Source organism: Nerophis ophidion, linkage group LG01 (genome assembly GCF_033978795.1).
Source record: "Nerophis ophidion isolate RoL-2023_Sa linkage group LG01, RoL_Noph_v1.0, whole genome shotgun sequence".
NCBI classification, from domain to species: Eukaryota; Metazoa; Chordata; class Actinopteri; order Syngnathiformes; family Syngnathidae; genus Nerophis; species Nerophis ophidion.
In genome coordinates, this window is record NC_084611.1 from 79,213,752 (window position 1) to 79,227,508 (window position 13,757).

The 13,757-nt window shown below is 40.6% G+C and overlaps 2 protein-coding genes across 5 annotated transcripts in view; one reads left to right on the forward strand and one right to left on the reverse strand.

Moving 5' to 3' along the window:
- Nucleotides 1–203: 203 nt before the first annotated feature.
- On the forward strand, nt 204–4,297 carry apela (apelin receptor early endogenous ligand). Its single transcript, XM_061882689.1, has 3 exons — nt 204–529; nt 3,686–3,778; nt 4,045–4,297. The coding sequence occupies exons 1-2, from the start codon at nt 442–444 to the stop codon at nt 3,772–3,774; spliced, it is 177 nt and encodes a 58-aa protein (XP_061738673.1). The 5' UTR covers nt 204–441; the 3' UTR covers nt 3,775–3,778; nt 4,045–4,297.
- Nucleotides 4,298–10,832: 6,535 nt separating this feature from the next.
- tmem192 (transmembrane protein 192) overlaps nt 10,833–13,757 on the reverse strand; it is a 37,561-nt gene continuing 34,636 nt past the window's right edge. For all 4 annotated transcript variants that reach the window (XM_061912437.1, XM_061912428.1, XM_061912421.1 and 1 more), the window contains exons 5-6: nt 13,241–13,346; nt 10,833–11,406 (exon numbers count right to left, since the gene is read on the reverse strand). In XM_061912437.1, coding sequence (XP_061768421.1) covers nt 11,292–11,406; nt 13,241–13,346 — 221 coding nt within the window. In that variant the 3' untranslated portion in view covers nt 10,833–11,291. The remainder of the gene's footprint in view (nt 11,407–13,240; nt 13,347–13,757) is intronic.

Here is a 13,757-nt window from a genome sequence, read left to right on the forward strand (position 1 = left end):
GGGGGCTTCCTGTCATTTGTATTACCCTCTACATGTGGGGTCAATATGTGCAATGCTTGTGTGTGCGTGCGTGTGAAGGGGTGGTGTGTGGGTGTGTGTGTGTGTGTGGGGGGGGGGGGTTGCCCACCCTTATCCCACCCCCCCAAAAGCCAGTATAAAGACGGTGGGGGGAAGAGTCACCTTTGTCACTTTGCTCTCAAGTCACGAAGACAATCCCCATTGGACACACTGCGGACACGCTCCTGGGACACACTCGAGACCTTTGGTGGGCTAATTCTTGACGGGGGTAGGGGGTGGGGGGCTGTCCTGGATTCTCACCCTGCACTGCCTCGTATCTCATCCGTCCTTCTGGGCTAAAAGAGCAGTGAGTGAGCATCATTAAGCAGGACCTCCCTCCTGTTGACTCCTAAAAGGACAAGAAAAACACTATCATTCATCATCATGAGGATCTTCAACCTGCTCTACCTGCTCACCTTGTTCCTGGTTTTACTCACGACTGTGGTAGTCCCAGTCTCCTCCGCCAGGCCAGGTAAGCATCTTACCTGCACTCCCCTCCTTCCCCATGAAGCTCCAACAGGTGTCAACGTATTCATCGATACAGAAATATCGATACCGCCAAACTTTGTGCTTTAATATCGGTTTACAGATCAAAATATCGATACTTTCGATACCAAGGTATACCATTAACAGGAAACACAGTGAAAATGAACTAAATCCCTGAGATTTTTTTTCAAAATGAAACGTTATTGGTGGGAACTACTTTTTCTTCCGCCTAAGTAAGTACGCAATGCGCAAGCAAGAAAATGACTAACAATTAAAATAAGTCACTAAGTATTCTAAAACGGCAAGTTTATGTATTTTTTTATTGTACGTTATTTGGAGACAATACATACAGAGTTGAATATAAATAAATACAGAGTTGAATATAAATAAGACACAGAATTCAGCGCAAAATATCGCCATCATTAATCTTTTGTTTCATCCTGTGATTTTCATCATTATGAAAATGATTCCCACTTAAAATACATACATTTTTTTTAATTTTACCAGACACATTAAGTGCATTTGCACAAAGTATTAATTTCTATTCGTTATCGCCAATACCAGCCTGAATATCGGATGGGAAAGAAAATTAGTTGTATCGCACGTCAGTACAAAACACACACACTTTAAGCACTTTTGGTTAGCTTAAAAACCGATTTAGACCTTTGCCAACCACAACTCACGTTAGCAAAAATCGTTTTTGACCATTAAATATATCCAATTAGGTAATAATATACAAATACTAAAAGGTGTTTGTAAAAAATCAGCAAATAAAATCGCTATCTGGTGACTATTTACAGAATTTACGCGATACCTTACCACAGTGGATCTCAAATGGGGGTACGTGTACCCCTGGGGGTACTTGAAGGTATGCAAAGGGGTACGTGAGATTTTTTTTAACATATTCTAAAAATAGCAACAATTCAAAAACCCTTTATAAATATTTTTATTGAATAATACTTTAACAAATAATGAATGTAAGTTGATAAACTGTAAAAGGAAATGCAACAATGCAATATTGAGTGTTGACAGCTAGATGTTTTGTGGACATGTTCCATAAATATTGATGTTAAAGATTTCATTTTTTGTGAAGAAATGCTTAGAATTAAGTTCATGAATCCAGATGGATCTCTATTACAATCCCCAAAGAGGGCTCTTTAAGTTGATGATTACTTCTGTGTAGAAATCTGTATTTATAATTGAATCACTTGTTTATTTTTGAATAAGCTTTTAGTCCATCCATCCATTTTCTACCGCTTATTCCCTTTCGGGGTCGCGGGGGGTGCTGGCGCCTATCTCAGCTACAATCGGGCGGAAGGCGGGGTACACCCTGGACTTTTAGTTATTTTTATATCTTTTTTTCTAAATAGTTCAAGAAAGACCACTACAATTGAGCAATATTTTGCACTGTTATACAATTTAATAAATCAGAAGCTGATGACATAGTGCTGTATCTCTTTTTTTCAACCAAAAATGCTTTGCTCTGATTACTTGAATTAAAAAAATTTTCACAGGGGGTACATCACTGAAAAAAGGTTGAGAACCACTGCCTTACCAAGTGTGACCCGTCAAGTCCTCCGCATCGTTGGGTGCGTTCAAACTCCACCACCAACGAAGTAAATATCAAATTCTACAAAAGAGAAAAGCTGAATACACGGAAAGTTTTTGTAAACTAGTGGAGCTACAATATATGCTCAATTAGAACACACTGATAATTAACTCATTTTAAACTGTTATTTGTAGGTTTGGTTAAAAAAAAAAGAAGTCCCGCCTGCCAGCCATTATAATCTTTGGTGCGTTCAAGCTTGATCGCGAAAGGTCGTACAAGTGAACATTCGTTTATTCGCCTGATTAAATAAATGGCGCTTTATTTTGAAAGGAAAAAATAATTTCGCGAGGTAAGACATGTATTTTCACGAGTAATCAAGCAACATTGAGTAAAAAAAAAAGAAAGAAAAACCTCAAGTGCATTTGCATACACTCAACCTTTTTTCAGTGATGTACCCCCTGTGAACATTTTTGTAATTCAAGTACCCCCTAATCAGAGCAAAGGATTTTTGGGTTGAAAAAAAAGAGACAAAGAAGTAAAATACAGCACTATGTCATCAGTTTCTGATTTATTATATTGTATAACAGCGCAAAATATTGCTCATTTGTAGTGGTCTTTCTTGAACTATTTGGAAAAAAATATATATAAAAATAACTAAAAACTTGTTGAAAAATAAACAAGTGATTCAAATATAAATACAGATTTCTACACATAGAAGTAATCATCAAGTGCCCTCTTTGGGGATTGTAATAGAGATCCATTCATCAACTTCATTCTAAACATTTCTTCACAAAAAAAAAAAATCTTTAACATCAATATTTATGGAACATGTCCACAAAAAATCTAGCTGTCAACACTGAATATTCCATTGATGCATTTCTTTTCACAGTTTATGAACTTACATTCATATTTTGTTGAAGAATTATTCAATAAATATATTTATGAAGGATTTTTTTAATCGTTGCTATTTTTAGAATATTTAAAAAAAAATCTCACGTACCCTTTGGCATACCTTCAAGTACCCCCATTTGAGACCCACTGCACTATACCTCAACAGGTGTGATTGTCCATTGTGGACACGATGTGCAGGCCTTAAGGTCATGATTGGGTTCATGTGAGGATGGATGGAGGGTGGAGGGAGGAGAAGATGGAGGAGGGAGGTACCGGGGGATGCCACACACGCACCCACACAGAGGCCCCAGTGAGCCCCCCTTTTGTCTGCAGGCTGCTGGAAGGTGCTTTTGTTAATCTCGGTGTTATAGATGCCATGCAAATACCCAAGCTTCTATCAACATGACATGGAGTAGCAGTGCCAAATGTAAAGAGAGAAGCATACCCCCAGGCATGGGGTGCTCCCCCTCCCCTAAAGGCGAAGAAGAGGAGGAGGAGGAGGAAGGAGTCATAAAGTCATCTGGCACTTTATGCTCTTCCTGGGCTTGGCCTGCAGCCTGTGAACCGTAGGAGTCCGAGTGGATTTATTAGGGTTCGTTTGGAAATAATCATGTGTTAGGTCGGGAAAATGCTGGCCCTTGGGGCGGGGGTGTTGCTCATTTATACCCGTGTCATTAATGCCCACACGCTCCTTCCTTTTAGATTTCATGAACCTGAGGAGAAAGTACCACAGGCACTTTTGCCTGCACAGACGCTGCCTGCCTCTCCACTCCAGGGTCCCCTTCCCCTGACCTGGTAAGGCCATGTTGTTGACATGCTTTTCAAGTGCTACATGAATGAACAAGCAGGTGGCGCTTAAGTAGGTGTGCGTGTGATTAGAGGCAGAGGTGTGCATTTGACCTCCCGCCCCACTCGGACATAAATCTGGATAACGACGCAGGGGAAGGATTAGGCGCCACAGGAATGCTTGAGACTTCTGTTCTGTACACGCACACTTAACCATGAACTTTACCTCTATTGTTGTTACTCGCTTATAATCAGATTTTTTTTTTTTTTCCCAGCAGCAAATATGTAGTCCAAACATCACTAGTGGGATCCCATGAAACTAAGAACAACAAAAGGGGAACCACGGCCTGACGCAAACGCCACAAGAGACAATCGTGTTTTGTCCCAGCACCTTGTCTTCCTCTTCAATGAACCAAAAATCCGAGGGGGGAGCGGAAGTCCGAAGGAACAAAAACAAGCAAAAAGTCTTAATTAAAAAAGCTGCGGACCCAAAGAGTGTTTATATATAATGCATTGTATGCACTTCTAATGTTTATTCAGTATGTTTTAATCCTTTTAATAAAAAATGTTTAAGTGTATTCTGTAACTATTGTGTTAGAAAACTAGTCTCATTTGTTGCTCGGCTTTTTTTCATTATATATTAGGTATTTTTTCAGATGTTACATTTAGTTGTCACCGCTCCCGTCCAGAGGTAAAAACCCAGTAACTCAATTTTGGTCAAAACTGAGCTGATAATAATTTTGGAGTTCCTAGGTGATATGCACTACATTAGTGTATGCGATATTGTAATTTGGTCCGTAAGTAAGCTGTTACGCGCATGGCAGGACCTAGCAACTACCACATAACAGCGTAGATACAACAGAAAAACCTAGTATCTCAAGGGACCAATCGGAGCTTCTTTGTCGGTCGCCTTATTGTCTTCAATGAGACATTTGCACGAATGGGGGCCGACGGTCAACCTGATTATGTGATATTATGGCACGAGGGGATATTTGGAAGATTGGCCCAGGACGTTGCAAGCACCTTCATTAAATGTATTGTTCTTGATTCTTCCCCTTGCATACTCTTTTGGGGAGATAACTGTGGAGGTCAAAATAAAAACTGGACGCTGTACACGGCTCTTGCCCAATGTGCAAACGCAGAAAGGGGCCCACCCGAGATTGTGATAAAATATCTGGAGAAAGGGCACAAGTTCATGAGAGCAGATTCAATCCATGGCTCAATTGGCAAGAAAATGAAAGCTCAAGAAAACATCTATACGTTTGATGACTTTGTAGATCTTTGTAAGACAGCATCAAGATAGATTGGTTTTCCTTTGTTTTCTCAAAATCAGCTAGAAGTGAGTTACTAGGTTTTGCCTTTGGACGGTAGACCTATGACACACATCTTAAAGGGGAACTGCACTTTTTTGGAATTTTGCCTATCATTCACAATCCCTATATGGACAAGAACACATATTTTTCTTTTTTTATGGATTCCAAGTCGTAAAATATGGCAAGTACGAGGTGCCAGCGAATTGGAGTGCACTATTCGCCGCATAAAGCCCTCTAAAAATATTTTCAAAAAACGCCAACAATACTCCATTTACATGTCATTACAAGTATTGGCGGTATTGTTGCGATAAGCGCTAACGCGGAGGAACTACTTTTAATTGCACCGTGGTAACTGAGCGCTAAGTAGCTTACGTTGCTATACTGACATATTGAGCTGCTGCTGCATCGCCTCTGAGTTGGTGAAAGTAAGATTAGGTGCTTCTCACCTGTAAAGTAGAAAATATTGGCCATAACAGAGAAGTTGGTCAACTTGAATGAAAAAGACACTTGTTTGCACTTTTTTTTTGTTTTTTTTACCTGCGTGAGGATTATGAATTATTCTTCATCTGAACGGGAAAATATGAACAATCAATCAGTCGGCATTCCAGGAAGAGCAGACATTGTACAGTAAGTGATTTAAAAAAAATTATAGCCACAGTTTTTACAAACTCCGTTTCCATACGAGTTGAGAAATCGTGTTAGATGTAAATATAAACAGAATACAATGATTTGCAAATAATTTTCAACCCATATTCAGTTGAATACGCTACAAAGACAACATATTTGATGTTCAAACTGATAAACATGTTTTTTTTGCAAATAATGATTAACTTTAGAATTTGATGACAACGCGTGACAAAGAAGTTGGGAAAGGTGGCAATAAATACTGATAAAGTTGAGGAATGCTCATGAAAAACGTATTTGGAACATCCCACAGGTGTGCAGGCTAATTGGGAACAGGTGGGTGCCATGATTGGGTATAAAAACAGCTTCCCAAAAAATGCTCAGTCTTTCACAAGAAAGGATGGGGGGAGGTACACCCCTTTGTCCACAACTGCGTGAGCAAATAGTCAAACAGTTTAAGAACAACGTTTCTCAAAGTGCAAGTGCAAGAAATTTAGGGATTTCAACATCTACGCTCCATAATATCATCCAAAGGTTCAGAGAATCTGGAGAAGTCACTCCATGTAAGCGGCATGGCCGGAAACCAACATTGAATGACCGTGACCTTCGATTCCTCAGACGGCACTGTATCAAAAAAGACATCAATCTCTAAAGGACATCACCACGTGGGCTCAGGAACACTTAAAAAAAACCACTGTCACTAAATACAGTTGGTCGCTACATCTGTAAGTGCAAGTTAAACCTCTACTATGCAAAGCAAATGCCATTTATCAACAACATCCAGAAATGCCGCCGGCTTCTCTGGGCCCGAGATCATCTAAGATGGACTAGTGCAAAGTGGAAAAGTGTTCTGTGGTCTGACGAGTCCACATTCCAAATTGTTATTGGAAACTGTGTCCTCCTGAACAAAGAGTAAAATAACCACCCGGATTGTTATAGGCGCAAAGTTAAAAAGCCAGAATCTGTGATGGTATGGGGGTGTATTAGTGCCCAAGGCATGGGTAACTTACACATCTGTGAAGACACCATTAGTGCTGAACGGTACATACAGGTTTTGGAGCAACATATGTTGCCATCCAAGCAACGTTATCATGTACACCCCCTGCTTATTTCAGCAAGACAATGCCAAGCCACGTGTTACAACAGCGTAACTTCATAGTAAAAGAGTGCGGGTACTAGACTGGCCTGCCTGTAGTCCAGACCTGTCTCCCATTGAAAACATGTGGCGCATTATGAAGCCTAAAATACAACAACGAAGACCCCTTTCTTGTGAAAGACTGAGCATGAACAGGTGGGTGCCAATTATGGAACCCACCTGTTCCCAATTAGCCTGCACACCTGTGGGATGTTCCAAATAAGTGTTTTGATGAGCATTCCTCAACTTTATCAGTATTTATTGCCACCTTTCCCAACTTCTTTGTCACGTGTTGCTGGCATCTAATTCTAAAGTTAACGATTATTTGAAAAAAAAAAAAAAGGTTTATCAGTTTGAACATCAAATATGTTGTCTTTGTTGAATATCCAACTGAATGTGGGTTGAAAATGATTTTCAAATAATTGTATTCCGTTTATATTTACATCCAACACAATTTCACAACTCATATGGAAACGGGGTTTGTATATTGCTATTAGCTGGATCTGCTTGTCAGTCAGCTTGTAAAACTAGTCGCTCATCCTCCGTATATTGAGGCTAAAAAATATAAGGATGTTGAAGGAAATAACGAACGTTGTAATGTGTCTCTGGAGTAAATACGTCGCCGTATGCTTTAAATGAGCAAAACATGTAAATATTACATGCTGTTACGAATGTGCCTGTTTCGAGCCTAATTCATGGCGTTGGCTGCGTGACACCTGCAGTTACCGGGGTCACATGGTCAAAGATATCATAAAAAAACAAAAACGCTAATCTCTCCCCTGTGGAGAAATGGACGCGGAGGCTAAAAGGAATCACAGCAGAGGCTCAAGGTGATGACTTCCATGTTCGCTGCATTGAAATGAAGCCCTAACAAGCGAGCGACAACTTCAACCGAAAAAGAAAAGTAGAGCTTAAAGATTTTTTTCGAAGACGTCCTTGTTTTCTCAAGGTATGTTGTATATACAGTATTATAATTTATAAACCTTTTTCAAAGCCCTAGCTGTTTCTCTTCAGGATGCGCTGTTTTGTGGGCAGTCTTATTCACGTCTCCACTTCAACTGAGTCTTCTCCACGTCAGCCATGTTTTAGTTTTAAACACTTCCATAACAAATTGACAGATTTAAGTTCAAACTATACGTTAATTTGGATTAGAAATGGCAACATGCGGAGGATGCATGTGCATTTAGGAGCCAGTCTGTCCCACAACTATACTTGCCAACCTTGAGACCTCCGAATTCGGGAGATGGGTTCCCTCAATCGTCAGGAGATTTTCCTGACAATTGAGGGAACCCCTCATGAAACAGTTCTGTAGAGATGAAGTAGTCTTGTGATTTTTCCCACACGTTCATATATATATATATATATATGTATATATATATATATCAAGGTTTCCCACACATTAACTTATTTGTGGCGGCCCGCCACGAAAGAATTACGGCCACCACAAAAAAAATTAAATAAAAAAATTTTTTTTTAATTTTTTTTCCGGCTTTTGACTCGCTCGACCACTCATCATAAAAGCAATGGGATTGTCTGTGAATGGAGCTTGTAGTTACATATTATATAAATATGTATATAAATATGTACATAAAGTATTGTAATTATATTCCAACTCCGCGTTCTTCTTGGTCATCGCCGCCACCGGAAGGGTGAGAGTCACAAGAGTGTCAAGAGTCACATGAGAGACGAGAGTCACATGAAACAGTGCATGCTGGAAGAAGGCTCGCTGACAAAAAAATGTGTCTTTGCAAGCCTTAAAGGCCTACTGAAACCCACTACTACCGACCACGCAGTCTGATAGTTTATATATCAATGATGAAATATTAACATTGCAACACATGCCAATTTTTAGTTAACTAAATTGTAATTTTAAATTTCCTGCGAAGTGTCGTGTTGAAAACGTCGCAGTATGATGACGCGTGCGTTTGACGTCTCGGGTTGTAGCGGACATTATTTTCCAGCCTGATCCAAGCTATAAGTATTCTGCTTTAATCGCATAATTACACAGTATTTTGGACATCTGTGTTGCTGAATCTTTTGCAATTTATTCAATTAATAATGGAGAAGTCAAAGTAGAAAGATGGAGGTGGGAAGCTTTTAGCCTTTAGCCACACAAACACAGCCGGTGTTTCCTTGTTTAAAATTCCCGAAGGTGAAGCTTTACTATGGAACAGAGCGGTCAACCGGCAGTTTTAGGTGAGAAAATTGTGGTAATAAGTCGGGTCTTACCGGAGACATCAGTGGAGCTTCCGTCCTGCTGCAGCTGCGTGACTTCCCTCAGAGACACTCGCAGTCAACACACCCGTGGCCACACCCCTCTGACTTTCAGGTACTATTTAATCTCACTAAAACACTAGCAACACAATAGGCAGATAAGGGATTTTCCAGAATTATCCTAGTAAATGTGTCTAATAACATTTGAATCGCTCCCACTGCAATTGCCTTTTTTTTTTCTCTCCTAGTCCTTCACTCTAAATTTCCTCATCCACGAATCTTTAATCCTCGCTCAAATTAATGGGGAAATTGTCACTTTCTCGGTCCGAATGCTCTTGCTGCTGGAGGCTATGATTATAAACAATGTGAAGATGCAAGGAGCCCTACAACCCGTGACGTCACGCGCACATCGTCTGCTACTTCCGGTACAGGCAAGCCTTTTTTATTAGCGACCAAAAGTTGCGAACTTTATCGTGGATGTTCTCTACTAAATCCTTTCAGCAAAAATATGGCAATATCGCAAAATGATCAAGTATGACACATAAAATGGACCTGCTATCCCCGTTTAAATAAGAAAATCTCATTTCAGTAGGCCTTTAATCATTATATTATAAATAATTATGATCAGATAATGATGAAGCGTCAGCACGTTGAACGAGGGGTTCCTCACGATACGAAGGTCATGGGCTCGATCCGGCGCTCAGGATCTTTCTGTGTGGAGTTTGCATGTTCTCCCCGTGACTGCGTGGGTTCCCACCGTGTACTCCAGCATCCTCCCACTTCCAAAGACATGCCCCTGGGGATAGGTTGATTGGCAATATAAAAATTGGCCCTAGTGTGTGAATGTGAGTGTGAATGTTGTCTGTCTATCTGTGTTGGCCCTGCGATGTGAAGTGAATTATATTTTTATAGCGCTTTTCTCTAGTGACTCAAAGCGCTTTTCATAGTGAAACCCAATATCTAAGTTACATTTAAACCAGTGTGGGTACCACTGGGAGCAGGTGGGTAAAGTGTCTTGCCCAAGGACACAACGGCAGTGACTAGGATGGCGGAAGCGGGAATCGAACCTGCAACCCTCAAGTTGCTGGCACGGCCCCTCTACCAACCGAGCTATGCCGCTGCCAATGAGGTGGCGACTTGTCCAGGGTGTACTGCGCTTTCCGCCCGAATTTAGCTGAGATAGGCTCCAGCGTACCCCGCAAACCCAAAGGGGATAAGCGGTAGAAAAAGGATGGATGGATGGATGGCACTGAAATTCGGGAGTCTCTCGGGAAAATCGGGAGGTTTGGCAAGTATGTCCACAACAAGAGGATAGGGGGAAAAAAAGGAACTTATTTATAAAATGGTGGATTTACGCAAAGCTCTTCGGGGTAAATCTTGACCATATATGGATATATTCGCTGACGTCACATGTTGGAAAACATCACACAAAATTCCAAACGACTCGTTTGGAGGAAGTTTGAAGAAAGGCAGGATTATTTCATAAATATCTCTGCACTGCCTTAACGGTTTGATTTCACATTTTCGAGACGTTTACTATGAATTGATTAACGCGGACCCCGACTTAAACAAGTTAAAAAACGTATTCGGGTGTTACCATTTAGTGGGCAATTGTACGGAATATGTACTGTACTAATAAATGTCTCAATCAATTATCAATCCTCAGATCTCAAATACAAAAAAAACAGTACTGACATTTAAGAAAAGTTTTGCACGATAGGTCCCCTTTAAACTTCCTTAAGTCACGTTCTGTTGCTGTGTGAAAAGACGAGATAGAGAGAGAGAGCCCAGATTTATTTGCGCCAAATTAAAGCATACAAAACACAAATTCAAATAAATAGAAGGAAATAAAGTGTTATCACGGCATTATTTATATGTACTCTTTTATTGACCCCTAAAAAAATCACAGCTGTTTCTTCTCAGTGCAGATGTCTTATAATAAACGCGTTTGTTTCTCCCAGTAGCAAGCAGCCGCATCTGTGGGACACTCAGTGATAAAACTACCCCCCAAACCCTCGCCTCACCTCACCTCTGATCTGTGACCCGCGAATCCTCCTCCTCCTCCTCACCTCTTTAATAACTGTCCGCCACTTTCAGTGCAGCTCCTCCCCCTCCCAGCCTTAAGTGTCCATCTCAGGTGAGGGCGCATGGCAGGGGTTGGCTCAGGCGGACTTCATTTCCAGTCAGTCGCTCGTTCAAACCAGTGTACCTGAAGTGGTCTTTAAAAAGTGGTGGGTCAGTGCTGAGCGGTGAGGTTGAGAAGCCTCCTGCTTAGCAAACTGTTGTGCTGCTTCAGATATTCTATCAGGTCAGCTTGCTTCTCCACCACCTCCTCCAGGCTGGAACGATCTCTGCAACACACACACTCAATTTTTTGTCTGCTCTTGGCCATTTTGGCAGACTTACACAATGAATGCTGTGACGCATTTTGATGCGCTTGGGATTTATTTCTGTTTGAACAGGAACCCACATAAACTGGGTTTGATCAGAGGAAGCAAACCGTAAGTGTGAAAGTAGCCCCCCCAAAAATGTCAAATGTCAGCATTAGCAAAGTTAAAGGGGAACTGCACGTATTTTACAATTTTGCTTATCATTCACAATCCTTATGTAAGACAAGAACACATGTTTTTTCCTTTTTTCATGCATTGTAATTCGTAAAATATGGCATACAAGAGGTGGCTACCAATGCAGCTAACGAAGGTACACTATACCGCCCATAAAGCCCTCTACGTACACATCCAAAAACGGCCAACAATACTCTATTTATAGCTTGTGACCTGAATAAGAACCAAGGATTAGCGATATTGTTATTATAATTGTAACAGCTTATGCTGCTATATTGACATATTGAGCCAGTGAGCTGCTGTATTGCCTCTAAGTTGGTGAAAGTTAGTTTGAGATTATAAATCATGCCTCTCAATTACAGAGTAGAAGATAGTGGCCATAAATCGAGAAGTTGGTCAACTTAAAAGAGATGGCGAGAAAGACATGAAAAAAACAGGAAAATATAATTATGTCATTATCCGATTGAGAGCAGACATAGTACAGTGAGTAATTGTTTTATTGTGTTCATAGTTTGCATATCTTGTTTAGCACTTAGCAATACTGCTAGATTATAGTTAGTGTTTCACTAAAGCTGGATCTCTCTAGCACACAGCTTCTAAAACTTGCATCCCATTCTCCATATAGTTCATTTTTTAAAGCAGTATTTGATGGCTTTCATTAGTAGTCATGTTGTTGAAGGGAAGAGCAATGTTGTTATGCGTTTGTGAAATTAATACGCAGCTTTATGCGTAAAATGAGCAAGATGCGTATATCCATCCATCCATTTTCTACCGCTTGTCCCTGTTATTATGATTAGAGGTGGGGAAATAATCAACTTTTAGATGCTTTGCAATAAACGTTAATAACCGATTATTTAAATACAGTAATCCAAACTGCTAGAAAATTGGGCTAACTGCAGCGTGCCACCAGCTCCTTATTTTAGGGCACTTACGTTCCAGTTTTGCACACACTTCCAATAATTTAATATACATAATGGAAATTAATTCAACTATTTGTTTATTACAAATGCACTTTTTTAAAAGATTTTAGTTTCAGTGAAACTAAAATAAAAGTAAAACTGCATCAATATACATAAATCAAAGATGCATCAATAATCGATTTTCAACTGTAGCTCCTGAATCGTAATCAAATCGTGAGGTGCCGAAAGATTCCCACCTCTAATTATGATTGCGTTTTATATATAAAGCCTTCATGGAAGTTTTTGGGTGTTGCTTACAGCGCTGTATAAGATTAGAGTGACTCCCATGGACTCCATTGTTCGATGACTTTTGCTAACATTAATTTACGAGTTAGAATACATGTGTGCTTGCCTCACAAAGGGATTGTGAATGATAGGCCAACTTCCAAACAAGGTGCTGTTCCTCTTTAACAAACGTCACTTTCCTTTAGTTGAGACGGCAACTGGCAAGACTATCGTGCTGCGGAACTAAAATGGTGGGAGATAGCAGTGATGGCAATTAAAGCAAAGTAAAAAGTCTCTTTGCGCTGTGCAGTCACATGCAGCCTTTAGCATTGTTAGCTGCCTTGTTAACTTCTGTGTAAACAAGCACAGCGGAGACGCTTTTACAGCTGTAATAAGGCCCAATTGTGTGTGTGTGCGTTAGAGACATGTCTACCTACCTGAAGCCCGTCTCTGTCGGCAGGCTGGTGACTCTGAAGTTGTGCGAGTGTTCTTCTTGGCTTACGTCAGGCGCCGCCCGGGCCGAGTTGAACCGCATAACTTTCCCTGGTCAAACAAAATCAAACAAACATTTTAATCAGCAATCACAGTTTCCATTTTGGCCTAAACACACAGGTGGGAAATTGCCCACCAAGTGTGCGTGTGTGGTTTTTTTATAGTTCTCCAGCCCTCACCTTCTTCTAAAAACACACGGGCTGTTATAACCCACACTTAGTTGTTACGGGCTGCCATATCCTGCACTTAAAGCTCTAATACTCACGCCCTAAACATACACCTTTACTCAAGGGGGAGGGGGGCGGGCCTGGTGGCGAGGTGTGGAGTATAGTCGCAAAAATACTTAGTCCACGTGTGTGCAGCTTAAGTGGTGGTATTATATCACAATGCTTATATTTTTCCCAACCCTTGTCTGCATTTTATGCTCAAACCACAAATGTAGTTCCTCCTTTAAACAATTGA

What these genes read in the sequence shown, in the direction of transcription:
- apela (XM_061882689.1), top strand. Translation starts at nt 442, where the DNA reads ATGAGGATCTTCAACCTGCTCTACCTGCTCACCTTGTTCCTGGTTTTA. An exon ending in AGTCTCCTCCGCCAGGCCAG is followed by an intron (nt 530 to 3,685) that starts GTAAGCATCTTA and finishes CCTTCCTTTTAG; the next exon opens with ATTTCATGAACCTGAGGAGA.